Source organism: Gorilla gorilla, chromosome 12, assembly GCF_029281585.2.
Source record: "Gorilla gorilla gorilla isolate KB3781 chromosome 12, NHGRI_mGorGor1-v2.1_pri, whole genome shotgun sequence".
NCBI lineage: Eukaryota > Metazoa > Chordata > Mammalia > Primates > Hominidae > Gorilla > Gorilla gorilla.
This window is the reverse complement of record NC_073236.2, coordinates 34,977,895-34,996,667: the sequence shown is the minus strand read 5'-3', so window position 1 is coordinate 34,996,667 and position 18,773 is coordinate 34,977,895. Positions and strand designations below refer to the sequence as shown.

Sequence of the window (18,773 nt, the reverse complement as noted above, 5' to 3'; positions counted from 1 at the left end):
CTTTTCAGAAAGTCTTTGGGAGCTATGGCTTAATGAAACACCTGTGCCAGGTTCTCCTCAGCACATCCCCCTGATCACAGCCACCCCCATAGGCTCCTTTTTTTTTTTTTTTTTTTGAGACGGAGTCTCGCTCTGTCCCCCAGTGGTGTGATCCGGGCTCACTACAAGCTCTGCCTCCCGGGTTCAGGTCATTCTCCTGCCTCAGCCTCCCGAATAGCTGGGACTACAGGTGCCCGCCAACACGCCCGGCTAATTTTTTGTATTTTTAGTGGAGACGGCGTTTCATAATGTTGGCCAGGGTGGTCTCGATCTCCTGACCTTGTGATCCGCCCGCCTTGGCCTCCCAAAGTGCTGGGATTACAGGTGTGAGCCACCGCACCCGGCCATAGGTTCCATTTCTATATCGGTGGTGACCTTCTGCAAGCTAGACTGAAGTCCCAAGCTCCAGACCCATGTCTCCAACCGCTCACCGTTCAATGCCCTTTGGATGTCCCATGCAAATTGGAGCTCACTATTATCTCCCCAGACCCGCTGCTCCTCCAGAAGCCCTGTCTCCATGAACGGCCCTGCACCTACCGGGCTAGAGACCCAGGAGTCGGCCTTGTACCTGCTTCCTTCTCACTTCCACCTCCTGTCATCCAGAGCTGTCAGTTCTTCCTCCTGAACATCTATGAACACTCACCTTCTCCGCCAAGCACCGCACCATCATTGTTCTCACCCGCACCACCCACCCAGATACCTTTCCTTAGACGGGTGGCCAGAGAAAAACTTCTCAAATAGAAGTCGGGCCATGGCACGCCACTGAGGACCTTCCAGCGGTCTCCTGTGCACTTAAACAAGGTCCAGACTCCTTCGTGGGACAAGTAAAGCTCTTGATGATCTGGTCCTTGAGTAATGTGGGGGCCTCTTGCCCAGAGCCCCTCACACTCTTCAAAGCTGGCAGCTGAAGAGCTGAGCAGTAGCTGTCTGTGGAGTTCAGCCACCGCTCCCTGCACGCCTGCCCTCTTGCAGGGGATGGAGCCCCATTTCCCCACTTCCCCACCTGCGCCCAGCAGTGCAGGTGAAGGCCTGGCTGCTGGGAGTGGCCGGGAAACGCTGAGCTTTGGGGTCAGGAATGCCAGCTCCACTACTCACCGCCTGTGTCACCCTGGGAAAACAGCTCTGGCCCCAGGTTCTCCATAAGTAAAACAGGGGCAGTCATCCCTCCCCTCCTCAACGACATACGTCAGAATCAGAAGCCACAAATCATTCTCTCCCACCCAGCACGCTGCCTTGGTCTCCTAGACCACTTTCCCCAACAATGGGAAAGGCGCCAGGCCCAGAACAGGGCCGAGACCGGATGAGGCCAGCGAAGCGCCCAGGGACAAACTTTCAGGCAGCGCCCACTCTCGGTCTCGGGCAATTGCAGGGTCCCTCCGAGAGCGAGCGTCTCCAGAGAACGCGGCCGGCGCCTGCCTATGCCCTGAGCCTGAAGAGCCCCCGGCGCCGCCCGCCCCGCACTGGGCCCGCCCCTCCGGGATTGGTGCCCTGCTAGGGGTGGTTGCCTGTGACGTCACCGGACGCGCCCGCTTCTCGCTGGAGTGCGCACCGAGCGGCAGTGGCTTCGCCGCTGCTGTAGTTCCCCGGCTGGCTGCGGTCACTGGTGCCAGTGCTCAGGCGCCCGCTGCCCTTGACCTCCCGCCCCGCGAGCCCTAACTCAGCGCAGGAGGACCGGCTGCCGCCGCCGCCGCCGCCGCCGCCGCCAGGTAGACCAGGCCTGGCTGGGTTAGGCCAGAAGGGTGTCCCTGGCGCAGGTCTCCCGCGGAGGGCAGAACTAGAACCAGGTCCCCGGCCGTTTCCGACCACACGGATGGGGCGGACCCATGTGAGCCCTCACTAATTGCAGGGGACGAAGCTGGGCATATGGGGAAACTGGGGGTTTCCAGGCGAGTGGACGGTGGGATGGGATCCGACGTGCACACCCACGTTTCAGGCTACTGTTTCCACCTCACGTCACCGCCGCTTTGCTTATGGACTCTTGCAGAGTTGGATTGAGCTCGGACTGTGTGATATAGTGGTTGTTGCAGAAGCCCCAGGACCACTTTTTGACTAGTACCTTGGGCACCTGACGTCATCCCTTTGAGTCTCAGTGTCCTCTTCTGTAAGGTGAGGGCGCTCTACCTGAGGGGATTGCTGTAAGGTTGGAATGAACCTGCATGTGTGTGTCATGTGGGAAGGGAACAGTCAATGGGGCCTGGAGTTCTCTTGGAGAGCTGGTAACCAGCCTCGTCCCTGAGGCAACAGCCAGAGGGCGCCTGTAGTTTCCCGATGCATGGCTGTTAGCAGGGCCTCTGGAGGATCTCCTGTGGGAGGTCCCTACTTCTCACTACAATCTTTAGGGCCTTTGGAGGATTTCCTATGGAAGGTCCCCACTTCTCACCACAATATTCTGGGTTAAAATGTCCTTGGTAGGAAGATGGGGCTGAAGCTAGATTTTCTTGCTTGCATTACAAGCTTCTGAACCAAGGACTTCAATGTCACCTGGACTTGGATTCACATCCCAGCTCCTTCCCCTCCTAGCTTTAGGACTGTGTAACCTTGGGCAAATCCCTTAACCGCTTTAAGCCTTAACTGTTTCATCTGTAAAATGGGACTAACAGTACCTACCTTCCACAAGCGTCAAGAATTAAATCAGGCCGGGCGCCGCGGCTCACTCCTGTAATACCAACAATTTGGGAGGCTGAGGTGGGCGGATCACAAGGTCAGGAGATCGAGACCGTCCTGGCTAACTCAGTGAAACACCGTCTCTACTAAAAATACAAAAATTAGCCGGGCGTGGCGGCGTGCGCCTGTAGTCCCAGCTGCTGGGGAGGCTGAGGCAGGAGAATGGCATGAACCCAGGAGGCAGAGCTTGCAATGAGCCAAGATTGCTCCACTGCACTCTAGCCTGGGCGACAGAGCGAGACTCCATCTCAAAAAAAAAAAAAAAAGAATTAAATCGGACATTGTAGGTAGAGCACTTAATAGTTGGCATTCAGCGGCAGCAGTTACTGTTATGTTAGCATGTGGAGTGTCTGAGTGTGTGCACATTGGCTCGAACAGCCTTTTGACAGTGGCACAGTTGGTGCTTGTGTAAGATAGCAGGGCAGAGAAGTCAAAACCCTCGGTTTTCTAGTCAAACTGGCGGGCCACAACAGTGGTGACCTAAGTCTAATGAGTCTTTAACTAAACAAGGCAGATTGAATCTCCAGGTGAGGACCAAGAGTCTGGGGCTCAGCTGCCTCAACATTTTTGGGCATAGAAGCCTGTACAATACAAACTGCCTTTGTTGGAAGAGGCAGTTCCCTGAAAGGTTCCCTGAAAGGAACCATTCAGGGAAGGCACCATGTGGTAAGGAATAGTGGCCAGACTTGGATTCAGAACAAAACAAGAGAATAGTGTTTGTCTTTAAGTGGAGCCTTGGACTCAAAACAGGACCTGAGCTCTGTGGATAATTTCTTTTTTTTTTGGAGTCGCTCTGTTGCCCGGGCTGGAGTGTCGTGGCATGTTCTTGGCTCACTACAACCTCTGCCTCCTGTGTTCAAGTGATTCTCGTATCTCAGCTTCCCTAGTAGCTGGGATTACAGGTGCCCGCCACCAGTCCTGGCTAATTTTTTTGCATTTTTAGGGGATACAGGGTTTCACCATGTTGGCCAGGCTGGTCTTGAACTCCTGACCTCAAGTGATCCATGCACCTCGACCTCCCAAAGTGCTAGGGATTTCAGGTGTGAGCCACTGCGTCTGGCCCTTGTGGATACTTTCTAGGTGATTTGAGGAGGAAAGGCACAGCCATGTCTCCTGAAGTTAACAAGCATTAAGCTTTCCCAAGTAGTGAAATGTCAAGCCCCTGCTTCTGTCACTTATTTGTTCATTTAGCAGAAAGTCACTGAGAGCCTTCTGTGCACCAGGCACAGTGCTGGGCAGTGAAAGAGACAGACATGTGCCCTGGATCCAGGGAGGAGATGACCAAGTGATGGCTGTCAGGCCCAGACCTTGCTGTTTGTCTGCAGCCTCTTCCCTCAGGCAACTTGTTCTCTATCAGGAGAAATGAAATAATTATTATCTGAGGAGGCAGGTGGGGGTGTTGCTCCTAGAAGACAAGGACAGTCTGGTAGAGGTTCTAGCTTGATCATGTGAGCAGTGGAAACCATTTTAAACAGGACCAAAATAGCATTTAAAAAATTGCTTATGGCCACTGTGAAGCCAGTTTCACCAGCGTCACTTGCCCATGCTAGGCTGCCACCCAGCTAATTCCTGGTCCTGCTCATTTAGCTCAGCTCAGCTCATATCACTTCCTCCAGAAACTAGACAAGGGTAGAGCCCCTGACCATCTTCACAGCACTAGTCCTGATAGCTGAATCTTACGTCACTTGTTAACATCTGTGACCTGTGCAGGGAGAATGGCAGGGCTGAGTTTCACCTACATTGTTTCCCCAATACCTACAGCAGAGCCAAGCACAGTGGGAACTTTCAGAAAGCACTGGTTGAAGGAACGCTGGAATCCCTGGGACTTACTGCGTAGCATGTAGTAGTTGCTCCTCTAGAAAAGTTTCACCTTATGAAGTATAGCAGGTAAAATACAAGCCTGGACCACTTCCCGTGTGGTATGCAGGGAACGGTTGATGGGGCAAAGGGCCTTGGGCTATAGCCCTAGGAATATCAGGGATGCTGATGATGGCTCTGAGATCCTCCATCTCCTGGATCCTGTGTTTTTCTCTGCAGGCTCTGATGCTGGTGTCTGGTAAAAGAAGATTACTCACAGCTCTGCTGCAGGCTCAGAAGTGGCCCTTTCAACCCTCCAGAGACATGAGACTAGTGCAGTTCCGGGCACCCCACCTGGTGGGGCCTCACTTGGGCCTGGAGACAGGGAATGGTGGAGGCGTTATCAACCTCAATGCCTTCGACCCCACACTCCCGAAGACGATGACGCAGTTCCTAGAGCAGGGAGAGGCCACCCTCTCAGTGGCAAGAAGGTAAGTAAGTGGGCAGCATCACCCTGAAGCAGCTGCCCTGGTCCCCCTGCACCCTCCCCGCTCTGGGAAACAGCACCAGCAGGTAGCTCTTTTGCAAGGGAGCAGAGTAACCCCAACTTTCCTTTTCTCCCATTCTCTTAAAAGATCCTTAGAAATCTTATATAATAACATCTTCAGTTTTCAGAGGAGAAAACTGAGAGCTAGGGGAGGTGATTAACAATTTCAAGGCCATACATTTGGTGCTGGAATCAGGACTCTATACTTCATCACGCTGCCTCCTCTGGGAATGAAGTCCTGGACTGACTGATGGGTCTGGGCCCGGGGGTCCTAAAAGGCATCTTATGCAGCTGGGGGAGTGATACAGACTCCCAGCTCCTACAAGGAGAGAGGACTGCAAGGAGGTTTTCTATAAGAAAGTTGGTTCCTGGGTTTGGACTAGATTAGGTGAGAGTGTCCCTGGAGCCTGGACTCCTATAGAATCTGGTCTAAGGAGCTGATGAACAATAAATTAAAAATACTTTAAGATGTCATTTTCATCTATTAAAATGGAAAAAAATACAAATGTTTCACAGCTCACAGTATTAACAGTATGTTCCCATATTGCCATATTCTGCAAAGACTGGAAATCTCCATGCTTCTCATTAGGGACTTGGGTATATCTCTACAGAGCAGCAATATGCAGCCACAAGAAATAAAGAGGACACTCTCTATGTATTGTTACATATTGTTAAGCAGAGATCTCCAAAGTCAGTTGTTTTTTTAAAAGATGTAAATAGTATGCTATCATTTGCATACAAAAGGGTGGGAGAAGAATATCCATAGAGTAGCTGCGAAGAGCCGGGGGAACGGGGTAACCAGAAGGGGAAAGGGAGACCTTTCCATGTATTCCAGTTTGTATCTTTTACATGGACATGAGTTACCTAAGGGGGAGAGGAAATCAACACTGGATAAATAAAAGCCCTGCTCTGATAGCAAAGGACAATAGTCAGTGATTTTCACACTGACTCTGATGGTTGATAGAGCTAGGAAATAGATTTCAAAAAGCAAAACCTGTAGCTGCTGCAGGATCTGCCCAGCCTGCCCGGGATTGCCCACCTGTTCCCAGCCAGACCCTCTCACCTGCTCTGGTCTCTACAGAGCCCTGGCTGCCCAGTTGCCAGTCCTACCACGGTCGGAGGTAACCTTCCTGGCTCCAGTCACACGGCCAGATAAGGTGGTGTGTGTGGGCATGAATTATGTGGACCACTGCAAAGAACAGAACGTGCCCGTGCCCAAGGAGCCCATCATCTTCAGCAAGTTTGCCAGCTCCATCGTGGGGCCCTATGATGAGGTGGTCCTCCCACCACAGAGCCAGGTCAGTGTCTCCCCACTGCCCTCCCTAGTCACTGGGCCCATCACAAGGGCGTTCTGAGCTCAGTAGTGAGCCTACTGGAGCCACCTCTCGCTCAATAGTGCATTCAACAGAAACTCTACAGGATTATACACACAGTAGTAACACTGGCCTTGGAAAAAAAAGTTAGTGTACATGTTTTCCTGATTACAAAAGCAATACACCTTCACTGTAGATAAAACAGAGATAAACATTTAAAAATTACATCACCCATAATCCCACTGCCCATGGCTCAGAATATTAATGTTTTTCTGTCTACCTTCCCAGTGTTTCTCCACTCCTGTATATGTTTATACTGTACATATACTTACCTTTTACTTAAGACTCCATCAGGAGCATTTTTTCATGCCATTAAGTATTCTCCCTGACATATTTAGGTTACCATGGAGTTTTGTGATGTACAGGGTAGTTTATATTCCTGAGTACCTTACTGCTGGATACTTGTTTCCAGTTTTTGGTTTCTATAAATAAATGTCACAATGAACATCCTTATGTAGAAAAGACTTTGCACGTCCATTAATATATTATTATTTCCTTTTTTTTTTTTTTTTTTTTTTTTGAGACAGTCTTTCTTTGTTGCCAGGCTGGAGTACAGTGGTAAAATCTTGGTTCACTGCAACCTCCGCCTCCTGGGTTCAAGTGATTCTCCTGCCTCAGCCTCCCGAGTAGCTGGGACTACAGGCACGTGCCACCACACCCAGCTAATATTTGTATTTTTAGTAGAGATAGGGTTTTACCATGTTGGCCAGGATGGTCTCAATCTCTTGGCTTTGTGATCTGCCTGCCTGAGCCTCCCAAAGTGCTGGGATTACAGGTGTTGAGTCACCACACCCGGCCTTATTATTTCCTTTGAATAAACTGTTAGGATTTGAATATTATCAAATTATAGGCAGTATTTCAAAACCCTTGAGAAAATCTCCCAATTGTCCTTTAAGCAAATTGTAAGAGCAACTTACACATCCATCGTTAGTGTATATACCCTTACTAACACTGGTTACTTTTCCTCGCAAATTTTTATTTTAGAAATGTCTTGGGAATTATAGAAAAGCTGAAATAATACAGTGAATGCTCATATACTTTTCACCTGGTTCCACTTAGACATTTTGCCATATTTGCTTTCTCTCCCTTGCCCTCTCCCTGCCCTTCATATGGCAAACACACTTTTTTTTTTTTGGCAGGCGTTGGGGTGACACATTGCAAATATTGTCATAAAAACTGAAATAGACATTTTATAAGGACAACGGCTTGCATGACCATACCATTATCACGACCAAGAAAATTAACTTGAATTATATTTAATATGAAATCCAATTGCCCCAAAGATGACTTTTAATTTGGTTACTTTGTTGCTCTGTGATCAACCAAGGGCACACACTGTATTCAGTTATATCTCTTTAGTAGTTTTAACCTAGAACAGGGTTCCACAGACTGTTTTAAAGGGCTGTATTAGTCTGTTTTCATGCTGCTAATAAAGACATATCCGAGACTGGGCAATTTACAAAAGAAAGAGGTTTAATTGGACTTACAGTTCCACGTGGCTAGAGAAGCCTCACAATCATGGCAGAAGGCAAGGAGGAGCAAGTCACATCTTAGGTGGATAGCAGCAGGCAGAAAAGAGCTTCTGCAGAGAAACTCCCGTTTTTAAAACTATCAGCTCTCGTGAGACTCATTCACTATCATGAGAACAGCACGGGAAAAACCTGCCCCCATGATTCAGTCATCTCCCACCGGATCCCTCCCATAGCACGTTAGAATTATGGGTGCTACAAGTTGAGATTTGGGTGGGGACACAGAGCTAAACCATATCAAGAGCCAATTAGTAAATATTACGCTTTGAGTGTCATATGGTCTGTTTTGCAACAATTCAACTGTGCTGTTATAGTGTGAAAACCACCAGGGACGATACAGAAATGAATGATGGGTTTCCAATCAAAGTTGATTATAGCAGACGGTGAGCTGGCCATAGTTTGCCAACTCCTGACCTCAAACAATCCCCCCTGCCCTTTCCTTGAAGAATCCAGTTGTCTCATAGCATGTTTCACATCCTGGGTTTGTCTGGTTGTTTCTTCATGATTAGTGTCAGGGTAAGCATTTTTATCAAGAGATCTACAAAGATGTTATACATTTCCCATTGCATCTGACTGGGAGGCTCATGTCAGTGGTCCCAGAATTTGACCACTTGGTTTAGCTGACGTTCACTAAGTCCCTCCATTGTGAAGATGCATTTCCATTTTTGTAATTAACAAGCAATCTATGTGGTAGTTCGAGATCACATAACTATCTTATTGCCCCACAGATTCTCATCCAAGGATCCTGTAGTCATCCTTACTGAACCCATTATTGCATTGGGGGATAAAGAACAATGACTTTTCTTTTCTTTTTTTTTGTGGTGGAGTCTCTGTCACCCAGGCTGGAATGTAGTGGCACCATCTTAGCTCACTGCAACCACTGCCTCCCAGGTTCAAGCAATTTTCCTGCTTCAGCCTCCCTAGTAGCTGGGATTACAGGGATGCACCACCACACCCGGCTAATTTTTTGTATTTCTAGTAGAGACAGGGTTTCACCATGTTGGCCGGGCTGGTCTTGAACTCCTCACCTCAGGTGATCCACCTGCCTCAGCCTCCCAAAGTGCTGGGATTACGGGCATGAGCCACCGCACCCGGCCAAGAACAATGATTTTTCTAAATCATGCAGTTTTTGTTAGCTGGCATTCTTCTATGAAAAAAGCCTGGCCAGGCACATTGGCTCACACCTGAAATCCCAGCACTTTGGGAGGCCGAAGCGGTCAGATCACGAGGTCAGGAGATCAAGACCATCCTGGCTAACACGGTGAAACCCCATCTCTACTAAAAATACAAAAAATTAGCCAGGCGTGGTGGCAGGTGCCTGTAGTCCCAGCTACTCGGGAGGCTGAGGCGAGAGAATGGTGTGAACCCAGGAGGTGGAGCTTGCAGTGAGCTGAGATGCACCACTGCACTCCAGCCTGGGCAACAGAGCGAGACTCCGTCTCAAAAAAAAGGAAAAAAAGCTGCCTCCCTCTTTATTCCTGTGTCTTCAATATCACTGTGAATTCCTTTTTGTTTTTATTCAGTTGGTTATAATCCATCATTTACATTCTTCAGGTGACCTCAATTTGGCCAATGAGGGACCTTCAAGTTTGTTCCATGCCCAAGCTTTTAGCATATATTTGCTTTCTGGCCAAGATGTTCCAGGCTCATCATGTACTGTCTGTCTTGGACCAAGGAACCCAGTGCTCCTTAGTGGGGAGTGGTATTAGAGACCAACATCTGGATGTCAGGTGTACTTATACCAACTCTGGTTATTATTAGAAAGAGCCACCAATTTTAAAGGCCAGATTATATCTATTTTATAGTGTATTTTATGGATTATGGGAGAGGCTGAGCATTTTTTCATGTTTTGTGGCCATGTCCGTTACCTTTTTGTGAATTGCTTACTCAAGTCCTTTGTGGGATGTCAATCTTTCTCTTACTAAAGTGAGTTAATAGATTAAAACACTTAGAACAGTGCCTGACACACAGTAAGGTTACATATTGCTAGGGGATATTACTTCGTATTTATCCTTTGTTAAAAGTATCCAGTGTGACTTTTAAACTCAGTGCCCTGGACACGTGTTGCTCTTCTGCAGTCACAGTGGTGTGGGGACCTGTGCCTGCATCCCATGATGCTGTCTGCCACTGCCCAAAATGTATGGGTCTACAAGTCACACCTCCCTTGTCATTCACTGGGCTCTGGTTCAGGGTGATGGCAAACGTGGGATGGCAGCCAAGCCATACTGACAGAGATCCATGGCATACAGCCTCTGAGCATAGATAATGGGCCCCGAAGCCACTGCGGCTCACTATTCCTCTCCCACCCTACAGGAGGTAGATTGGGAAGTGGAGCTGGCCGTGGTCATGGGAAAGAAAGGCAAGCACATCAAGGTGAGGTGGAAAGGGTGGGCTCCCAGGCCAGAGTGCAGCAGAGGCCCCAGCTCCTGCCTCTCCTAGTTCTGACCTCGCTCACCAACACATGGTGCCAGCTGTCCCTGACACTAGGAAGCAGTCAGCCTCCTTGCTCCCTGACACTGCCTTTCCCTTCACCCACCTTCGGCTGGCTCTGGCTACTAACATGGGATAACAGCTTTGAGATCCTTTGCCATAAGTGTTGGTGTCACCCATGATCTATCCTCCTGTATGGCCAAATCCCCTGCCCCCATAGGCCACAGATGCCATGGCCCACGTGGCCGGCTTCACTGTGGCTCATGACGTGAGTGCTCGTGACTGGCTAACAAGACGCAATGGGAAACAGTGGCTGCTGGGAAAAACCTTCGACACCTTCTGCCCTCTGGGCCCTGCCTTGGTGACCAAGGACAGTGTAGCAGGTAGGTCCCTGGTCCCTGCCCCCTTGTACCTACCATTGCACAGATGAACAGCCCTCCAGGGAGGAGCACGGGTTCAGGTACATGTGGCACCTGCCCTCCCTGGCTGCCCTTTCACTGCTGACTCCATACAGGGAAAGTCTATTATCCTCAGCCACGAGTTCTCCCATGGGCTTCCTTCCCAAGCCCCCTAGAGGGAACACAACTGCAGAGGATGTGAAACTGCATGCGTGAAGTAAATTACAAAGAACACTGAGCTGATGGGTGGATCAGGCTTCCTGCGGCTGCCACCATCTGAAATAATCTAAGTTGAGCATCATGGAGCATAGCTATCGCAAGGCCCAGGCATTTTCCACACTACAGATGAAAGCCAGTGTGACTCACCCAGCCACTGTGGAAACAACAGCATTGACCACACACAGTGAGGGGACAGCGCCAGGTTGGAGGCAGTGTGCCAGAGGGCGGAGCGCAGCCTCTTAACACACAGCCACCCACAACTGTGGTGGAGGTGGGGGGTGTCCACATGGGCCAGCCATGCCAGGATACCAAAGACCCCAGTGCCTCACAGCACCCACACAGAGTCCTCAGCAAAGTTAAATTGTGTTCAGCTGCTCTACTTAAGGGTGGTAGAACACTAAGACCAACACCAACAGTTAAAAGTGCTGGTTAGCCAGGATGTTCTTACAGTAATCCATCCCCTGCCAGCGGCTGATACACGAGGCTTCTCTGTCCCGGCTAGAACCACTGCCTCACTGCTTTATAGATTCTGAGTTTTTTTTTTTTTTTTTTGGCATGGTCTTACTGTGTCACCCAGGCTAGAGTGCAGTGGCCCAATCCCAGCTCACTGAAGCCTCAACCTCCTGGGTTCAAGCAGTCCTCCCGCCTCAGCCTCCTGAGTAGCTGGGACTACAGGCACGCACCACCACGCCTGACTAATGTTTTTATTATTTTGCATAGAGACAAGCACTCACTATGTTACCCAGGCTGGTTTTGAACTCCTGAGCTTAATCAGTTCTCACCTGTTTTGCCCTCCCAAAGTGCTATGATTACAGGTGTGAGCCACCACGCTTGGCCCTGCCCAGGAGTCATTTTTGTATCTACAGGTATCTTCCTATGCTGTAGACAGATGCCCTTTTTTGAAGCAAAAACCCTAGCCACTTTTCTCTTCTCCTTCAGAGTCTGGAACATCCTCTCAACTCATTCAAGTGACTACTGCCTGGTGCTCTTTGTGGGGATGCGGGGAGGCCTGAGAAGGCCAATGTCTATACAGAAAGTTCTAACATAGTGCACTGAGTCAATGTGGGCACTTTAAAGCCCTTTCACCTGCCAAGTCACGAAGCACCCCTACAGTTGTGTTTGTAAAATACTGGGGGGTTTGAAGGGGAAAAGGGATAACTCCAAGGTACCATCTTTGCATTTCAGATCCACACAACTTAAAGATCTGCTGCCGAGTGAATGGGGAAGTGGTCCAGAGCAGCAACACCAACCAGATGGTATTCAAGACAGAGGACCTGATAGCCTGGGTCTCCCAGTGAGTGACAGGGGCTGTCCTGCCAGCCCCGCTCCACCTGCCACATATGTGGAGGCTGACCTGAGCCCTCCATCTTTGGCTGTGGCCACTCAGCAAGCCCCTGGTCTCACCGGGTCCTTTTGCTTTGCTCCAGGTTTGTTACCTTTTACCCAGGGGATGTCATCCTGACTGGGACCCCCCCAGGTGTTGGTGTATTCAGGAAACCTCCTGTCTTTCTCAAGGTAGGTTAGCGAAAAGCAAAGAGAGCAAGGGCCCCAAAGGCCTAGCAGGCTTGGCTCAGACTTGAGAAGTAGAGGCTTGTGTACGTGTGTCTGACGGAAGGGCTGACACTCTCATGGCCTGCTCTGTTGCAGAAGGGGGATGAAGTCCAGTGTGAGATTGAAGAACTAGGTGTCATCATCAACAAGGTGGTGTGATGGCTCCTGCACAGGCCCTGCACATAGGATGAGGGCATCTGCTCCCACTCAGCCTAGCCCAGGGAAAGGCCCAGTGGCAGGTGTGGGCAGGTGCCAGCCCTGCAAGCCGCCTCTTCTCGGTAGAAAGGAGAAGGACAGAGCTCTCTTCAATAAATTCGTCGGGTCAAAGCAGCAGCTTGGCTTCTGCTGTTTGTCTTCTTTTGGGCTTTGTTTCATGGGACAAGTTGGGGCATTTTGTGGGACTGGGGAAGAAGAGAGCAAATACACACACATACGCCAAAAAGATGCTGCTGGGCTGGGGAAAAGACAACTCGTCTCGTCCGCTTGTTTATCACATCAAAGGAGGGAAAAAGCAAGACATGGCAAGGGACAATCAAGCCTCAATGATTATATTTATAGACCAGCTAAGGGTTTGCAGCCTCCTCTCCATCTTCTGGCTCTAGGACACAGCTGTGTTCTGGGGCTGAGAAGTCTCAGCACAGGCTCCTCCTCACAGTTCTAGCTACAAATGAACTGCCGGATGAACTGTTCTAGTTTTTCCTGATTGTCCTGGCTGGCAAAAGTAGGGGATAGGTGGAGCCTGGGGCCTGCAGGGCTCGGCGTCTGCTGCAGAACCTGGGCCATGGAAGATGAGCCGTGAGTGCGCTCACCACAGGGACTGTGTCCGCATGGCCCAGGGGCCAGGCCTGTCCCCCAGAAACCTGCCTTGAGACCTCTGGCCCCTTAGACCTCAGTGTTTGCATGCAAATGCTGCCACAAAGCAGCCCCACCTAGAAAGATGAGCCAGTGATTTGGGAGACCAAGAGGCAGGAAACCATCCCACCTTCTCCAACCCATCACCACATCTGTTGCTGGAAGACACCAAGTAAATCCCAGGGTCTTAATGAGGCACCATCAGGCCAGCCCTGTGGAGTGATGGGGACATAGCTGGGTTTCCCTGAGCCACTCTATTGGGGTGGGAGCAGGGGGACAGAAGATGGTGACACTGGCTCCTCTCACCCCTAGGTCTCTGAAGGTCCAGATAGCACTGATGGCAAGCTTTGGGTCTGCACACTCTGGAAAGAAGAGAGAAGTGAAGGCTCTAGGTAGGGAGGACAGGGAGCTACTGGGCACAGGCTTCTCTCCTCTTGTTTAAAGAAGCCCCGGGAGGGATAGAGCTCAGACTGGACAGAAGACTGTCTGTACTCTGCAGCCCACCTTCCTAGACTTGGGTTGTCACTGTCTGGCAGGGGGCAGCAGCCACCAGCAAACACCACTGCCTGCAGGAGCCTGGGCTGACTGGTTGACACTCACCGAAGATCCCTTCTTCCTGGGCGGTGGCCTGCAGGAACTGGAACAGCTGGTCTGTGTAGCCCGACTCTGCAGAAGAGAGAAGACCTAGACCTGGCACCCAGCACAGACACAGCCTGCCTCGAGGACTGCAAGGGAACAAGGGCCTCACCAGTATCGGGCAGCTGGCCCTGGTGGAGGAAGGTGGCAGCCTGTGCAAAGGCCTTGAGCAGCGGGCTGAGCAGGCGGCAGAGGAAAAGAAAGAAATCTGGGCAGTGTGACTGCTGGCTGAGCTGGAGAGGACAGGCCGGGGTGAGTGCAGCTCCCCACCGCCTCCCTACCACCTCCCTCCAGGGGCAGTTTTTTGAAACACACCCTGGAGTACTGGCCCTCGGTCTCTTCGAAGTCGTCACTGTCACTATCAGTAAAATCCCCACTCGGTTTCCACAGCAGCTTTCTGCTCAATCACCGTTGCCCTGTGTCACAGGCTGGCCGGAAGCCTGGGGTCTAGGGGCCGTGGAGCCATTGTTCTCTGACAAGCTGGCCGGGGATCAACCCTATACCCCCAGACCAGGTACATGCAGTTGAAACCAGTAAAAGCAGACCTAGAGACCCAAGAGGATGGCCAGAGCCATGCCCCAGCACCTGCTGGGCCAACTTGCAGAATGAGAGGAAGTGAATTCCCACCCTCAAGGGCAGTAGCCCTGTGGCCAAGAAATGTGGGGAGCAGGAGGTGTGCAGAGAACCTCAGAGGCACACATGTCTAGTGCTATCCAGAGAGACACACACAGAACGGGGGCATAGGTGGCCATATCCCAAGGCACAGGGAGCAGAGGTGCAAGCTAGGCTTCCCCACTGCAAGGCCAGGGGCTGCCCACCCCCACAGCACACACAGGGCAGAGGAGGAGCCTGGGGCAGCTGGCACTCAGGGTGGGAGGCTGGAGGAGGCCAGGCTCCAGGCAAGGATCTTGTCTCCAGCTGCCCTGCCTACCTCCTCAGCAACCAGGAGCCCGCACTGGATGAGCCGGTCCAGCACCTCCTGACAGTAGCAGTAGGAAGACTGGCAGGGCTGGGAGAAAAAGGCACCCATGTGGCCTCAGGAGAGCCAGGCACATGGGCAGGGGCCTAGCCAAAGGCCGGGCAAGGCCACACCTACCACCCAGGAGGTTTTAGAGGTAGAGCATGGGCAGGGATGGGCCATTCCTACCACCAAGAGGGGAAGGCCTAGGACCAAGTGGGCCGAAGGGGAGGCCTGACCTTTAGCAGCAGCAGGTCTTGTGGCAGCAGGTGCATCAGCAGCAGGATCTGGCGGTACAGCTCATTCTGGCTCAGCAGCAATATGCCCTGCAGCTCCCAGGGCCCCTGGGGTGGCACTCTGCCTGCCAGCAGCCCCCGCACTGCACAGGCTGGGGGCGGAGGGTCCATTATGAGGAAGGAGCCGTTCCCTTCACCACTGCACACACCTCCCACCTCGGCCTCCAAAAGTGCTGGGATCACAGGCATGAGCCACCGCGCCCAGCCCCCAAAGCTTCTTAAGCTGATAAGCAACTTCAGCAAAGTCTCAAGTTACAAAATTAATGTGCAAAAATTGTTATAGCATTTCTATACACCAACAACAACCGAGCTGAGAGCCAGATCATGAGTGAGCTCCCACTCACAATTGCTACAAGAAGAATAAGGTACCTGGTAATTCAGGTAACAAGGGAAGTGAAGGACCTTTACAAAGAGAACAACAAACCACTGCTCAAAGAAATCAGAGGGGATACAAATGGAAAAACATTCCATGCTCATGTATAGGGAGAATCAATATTATGAAAATGGCCATACTGCCCAAAGTAATTTATTGATCCAATGCTATTCCCATTAAACTACCATGGAAGTTCTTCACAGAAATAGAAAAAGAATCTTTTAAAATTCATGTGGAACCCAAAGAGAGCCTGAAGAGCCAAGGCAATTCTCAGCAAAAAGAAAAATCTGGAGGCATCATGCTCTTCAACTTCAAACTATACTACAGGTCTACAGTAACCAAAGCAGCATGGCACTGGTGCAAGAAAAGACACATAGACCAATGGAACAGAATAGAGAACCCAGAAATAAGACTACACCCCTACAGCAATCTGATATTTGACAAACCTGACAAAAACAAGCTATGGAGAAAGGATTCTCTAATAAATGGTGCTGGGAAAGCTGGCTAGCCATATGTGCAAATTGAAACTGGACTCCAGCCTCACACCTAATAAAAAAATCAGCTCAAGATGAATTAAAGACTTAAATGTAAAACCCCAGACTATAAAAATCCTAGAAGAAAGCCTAGGCAATACCATTCGGAACATAGACGTGGGCAAAGATTTCATGACAAAGATGCCAAAAGCAATTGCAACGAAAGCCAAAATTGACAAATGGGATCTAATTAAACTAAAGAGTTTCTGCACAGCAAAAGAAACTAACAGCAGAGTAAACAGACAACCTAAAGAATGAGAGAAAAGTTTTGCAAACTATGCATCTAACAAAGGTCTAATATCTAGCATCTGTAAGAAACTTGGCTGGGCATAGTGGCTCACACCTGTAATCACAGCACTGTGGGAGGCCAAGGCAGGAGGATCACCTGAGGTCAGAAGTTCAAGACCAGCCTGGCCAACATGATGAAACCACATCTCTAGTCAAAATATAAACATTAGCTGGGCGTGGTGGCACATGCCTGTAATCCCAGCTACTCGGGAGGCTGAGGCAGAAGAATTGCTTGAACCCAGGAGGTGGAGGTTGCCGTGAGCTGAGATTGCACCACAGCACTCCAGCCTGGGCAAAAGAGTGAGACTCCGTCTCAAAAAAAAAAAAAGAAAAGAAAAAATAAAATAAAATAAAAAATTTAAACAAATTCAAAACAACCCCACTAAAAAGTGGGCAAAGGACATGAAAAGACACTTTTCAAAAGAAGACATACATGCAGTCTCACACCAGTCAGAATGGCGATTATTAAAAAGTCCAAAAATAACAGGTGCTGGCAAGGTTATGGAGAAAAAGGAGCACTTTTATACCGTTGATGGGAATATAAATTAGTTCAACCGTTGTGGAAAACAGTGTGATGATTCCTCAGAGACCTAGAGAAATAAATAACATTCACCCAAGCAATCTTATTACTGGGTATATAACCAAAGGAATGTAAATCATTCTATTATAAAGACACATGCCTGCATACGTCCATTGCAGCACTATTCACAATAGCACAGATGTGGAATCAATCTAAATGCCCATCAGTGATAGACTGGATAAAGAAAATGTGGTATATATACACCACAAAACACTATGCAGTTATAAAAAGTAAGAATAAGATCACGACCTTTGCAGGGACATGGACGGAGCTGGAGACCATTATCCTTAGCAAACTAATGCGGGAACAGAAATCCAAATATTATACCACATGTTCTTACTTATAAGTGGGAGCTAAATGATGAGAACATATGGATGCATAGAAGGGAACAATGCACACTGGGGCCTACCAGAGGATGGAGGGTGAGGAGGGAGAGCATCAGGAAAAATAACTAATGGATATTAGGTTTAATACCTGGGTGATGAAATAATATGTACAACAAACTCCTATGACACATGTTTACCTATGTAACAAACCTGCACATCCTACACATGTACCCCTGAATTTAAAATAAAAGTTTAAAAAAACAACGTATTTCAAGATAAATGTGTTCTTATTGAATAAACAATAATTTTGTGAAAAAAAGAGGCTCAATTGAAGGTGGCAGAAGAGCTCCCAAATAACAGTCACCTAAACAAGTTAGTATACTTCTTGCTCACACAAAATTTGACAGAGGCTTGGCCATCCGGGTTTGGTGTGGCAGCTGTGCCTCATGAGCCACTGGGACTCCACACTCCCCCAGCTTTACTTAGGGCATGTCTCATTTACTAATAGTCACACAGAGCTGCTGGAGCTCCAGGAAATATAAGTGCATCCAAGCTGTAGTAATGAAAGAGGAGTAGAAAGGACAAAAGATACCCTCCTGTAAGGAAAGACCCTGGAAGTCACAGGCAAATAATCGTGCCTTCATCTCACTTTCCCAAATTTAGTTCCATGGTCACAATGACCTCCAAGGGAGGCTAAGAAACGTAGTGTTTACGTAAATGATAATGTTCTCAGCTGACTGTGTGGCGTTCTAAGGGAAAATGGGATTCAATAAATATTAAATATTTATTATTTAATATTCAATAAATACTAAAAAGAAACTAGGATCCTTTGACACACATAATACTCCTTCTACAACAGTAATAATTCCTTTTTAAGGTACTCTTATATTACCTAGAAAAAACTTGGGAAATGCAGACTCTGAACACAATATGAAGAGGTAATTCAAAGTAGAGGAAACTTTAATGGGTTAGAAATATGTGAACAGCAACTCAGAAATATTAGTGACCTAATAAGTGACACAAAATAACACTTTATATTTGTTTATTAACTTTAGAAATTTGGATTACGCCAAACATTAGTGACAATGTGAGGATATGGGCATGTTCATGTTTTACTTCAAGGATGCAGACTCCTTTGGAGATTATTTTCTTAGTACTTAGGGAAAATTATTATGTGTATACTTTACATCCTGACCATCACATCCTGGGTATATTCCCGTGAGAAGCAGCCACAGAAGTCTATCAGAGGACATTTTCAAAGATCTTATTTGCAACAGTTTATTCTACTTCTAATTGTACTGAGTTTAGATGCCCTTTACTTGGAGATTTCATGCATAAGACATGGAACAGCTATTATAAACAAATTCATGATGTAATATGCATA

At 48.9% G+C, this 18,773-nt stretch overlaps 1 protein-coding gene across 5 annotated transcripts; it reads left to right on the top strand.

The window, feature by feature from the left end:
* The first annotated feature begins 1,542 nt into the window (after positions 1 to 1,542).
* FAHD2B (fumarylacetoacetate hydrolase domain containing 2B) lies at positions 1,543 to 14,971 on the top strand. 5 transcript variants are annotated; one of them, XM_063695567.1, is made up of 11 exons: positions 1,543 to 1,745; positions 2,024 to 2,145; positions 4,465 to 4,590; positions 4,741 to 4,991; positions 6,129 to 6,345; positions 10,263 to 10,322; positions 10,600 to 10,762; positions 12,182 to 12,290; positions 12,424 to 12,511; positions 13,712 to 13,791; positions 13,936 to 14,971. In XM_063695567.1, the coding sequence occupies exons 4-11, from the start codon at positions 4,747 to 4,749 to the stop codon at positions 13,982 to 13,984; spliced, it is 1,011 nt and encodes a 336-aa protein (XP_063551637.1). In that variant the 5' UTR covers positions 1,543 to 1,745; positions 2,024 to 2,145; positions 4,465 to 4,590; positions 4,741 to 4,746; the 3' UTR covers positions 13,985 to 14,971. The 5 variants fall into 5 exon arrangements, with proteins under 5 accessions (XP_063551637.1, XP_063551636.1, XP_063551640.1 ...); XM_063695566.1 differs by lacking the exon at positions 4,465 to 4,590 and having other exon boundaries at positions 1,544 to 1,745; XM_063695570.1 differs by lacking the exons at positions 1,543 to 1,745; positions 2,024 to 2,145; positions 4,465 to 4,590 and having other exon boundaries at positions 10,690 to 10,762.
* The last annotated feature ends 3,802 nt before the right edge of the window (positions 14,972 to 18,773 follow it).

What these genes read in the sequence shown, in the direction of transcription:
- FAHD2B (XM_063695567.1), top strand. Translation starts at nt 4,747, where the DNA reads ATGCTGGTGTCTGGTAAAAGAAGATTACTCACAGCTCTGCTGCAGGCT. An exon ending in CTGATAGCCTGGGTCTCCCA is followed by an intron (nt 12,291 to 12,423) that starts GTGAGTGACAGG and finishes GCTTTGCTCCAG; the next exon opens with GTTTGTTACCTTTTACCCAG. An exon ending in AACCTCCTGTCTTTCTCAAG is followed by an intron (nt 12,512 to 13,711) that starts GTAGGTTAGCGA and finishes TCTCACCCCTAG; the next exon opens with GTCTCTGAAGGTCCAGATAG.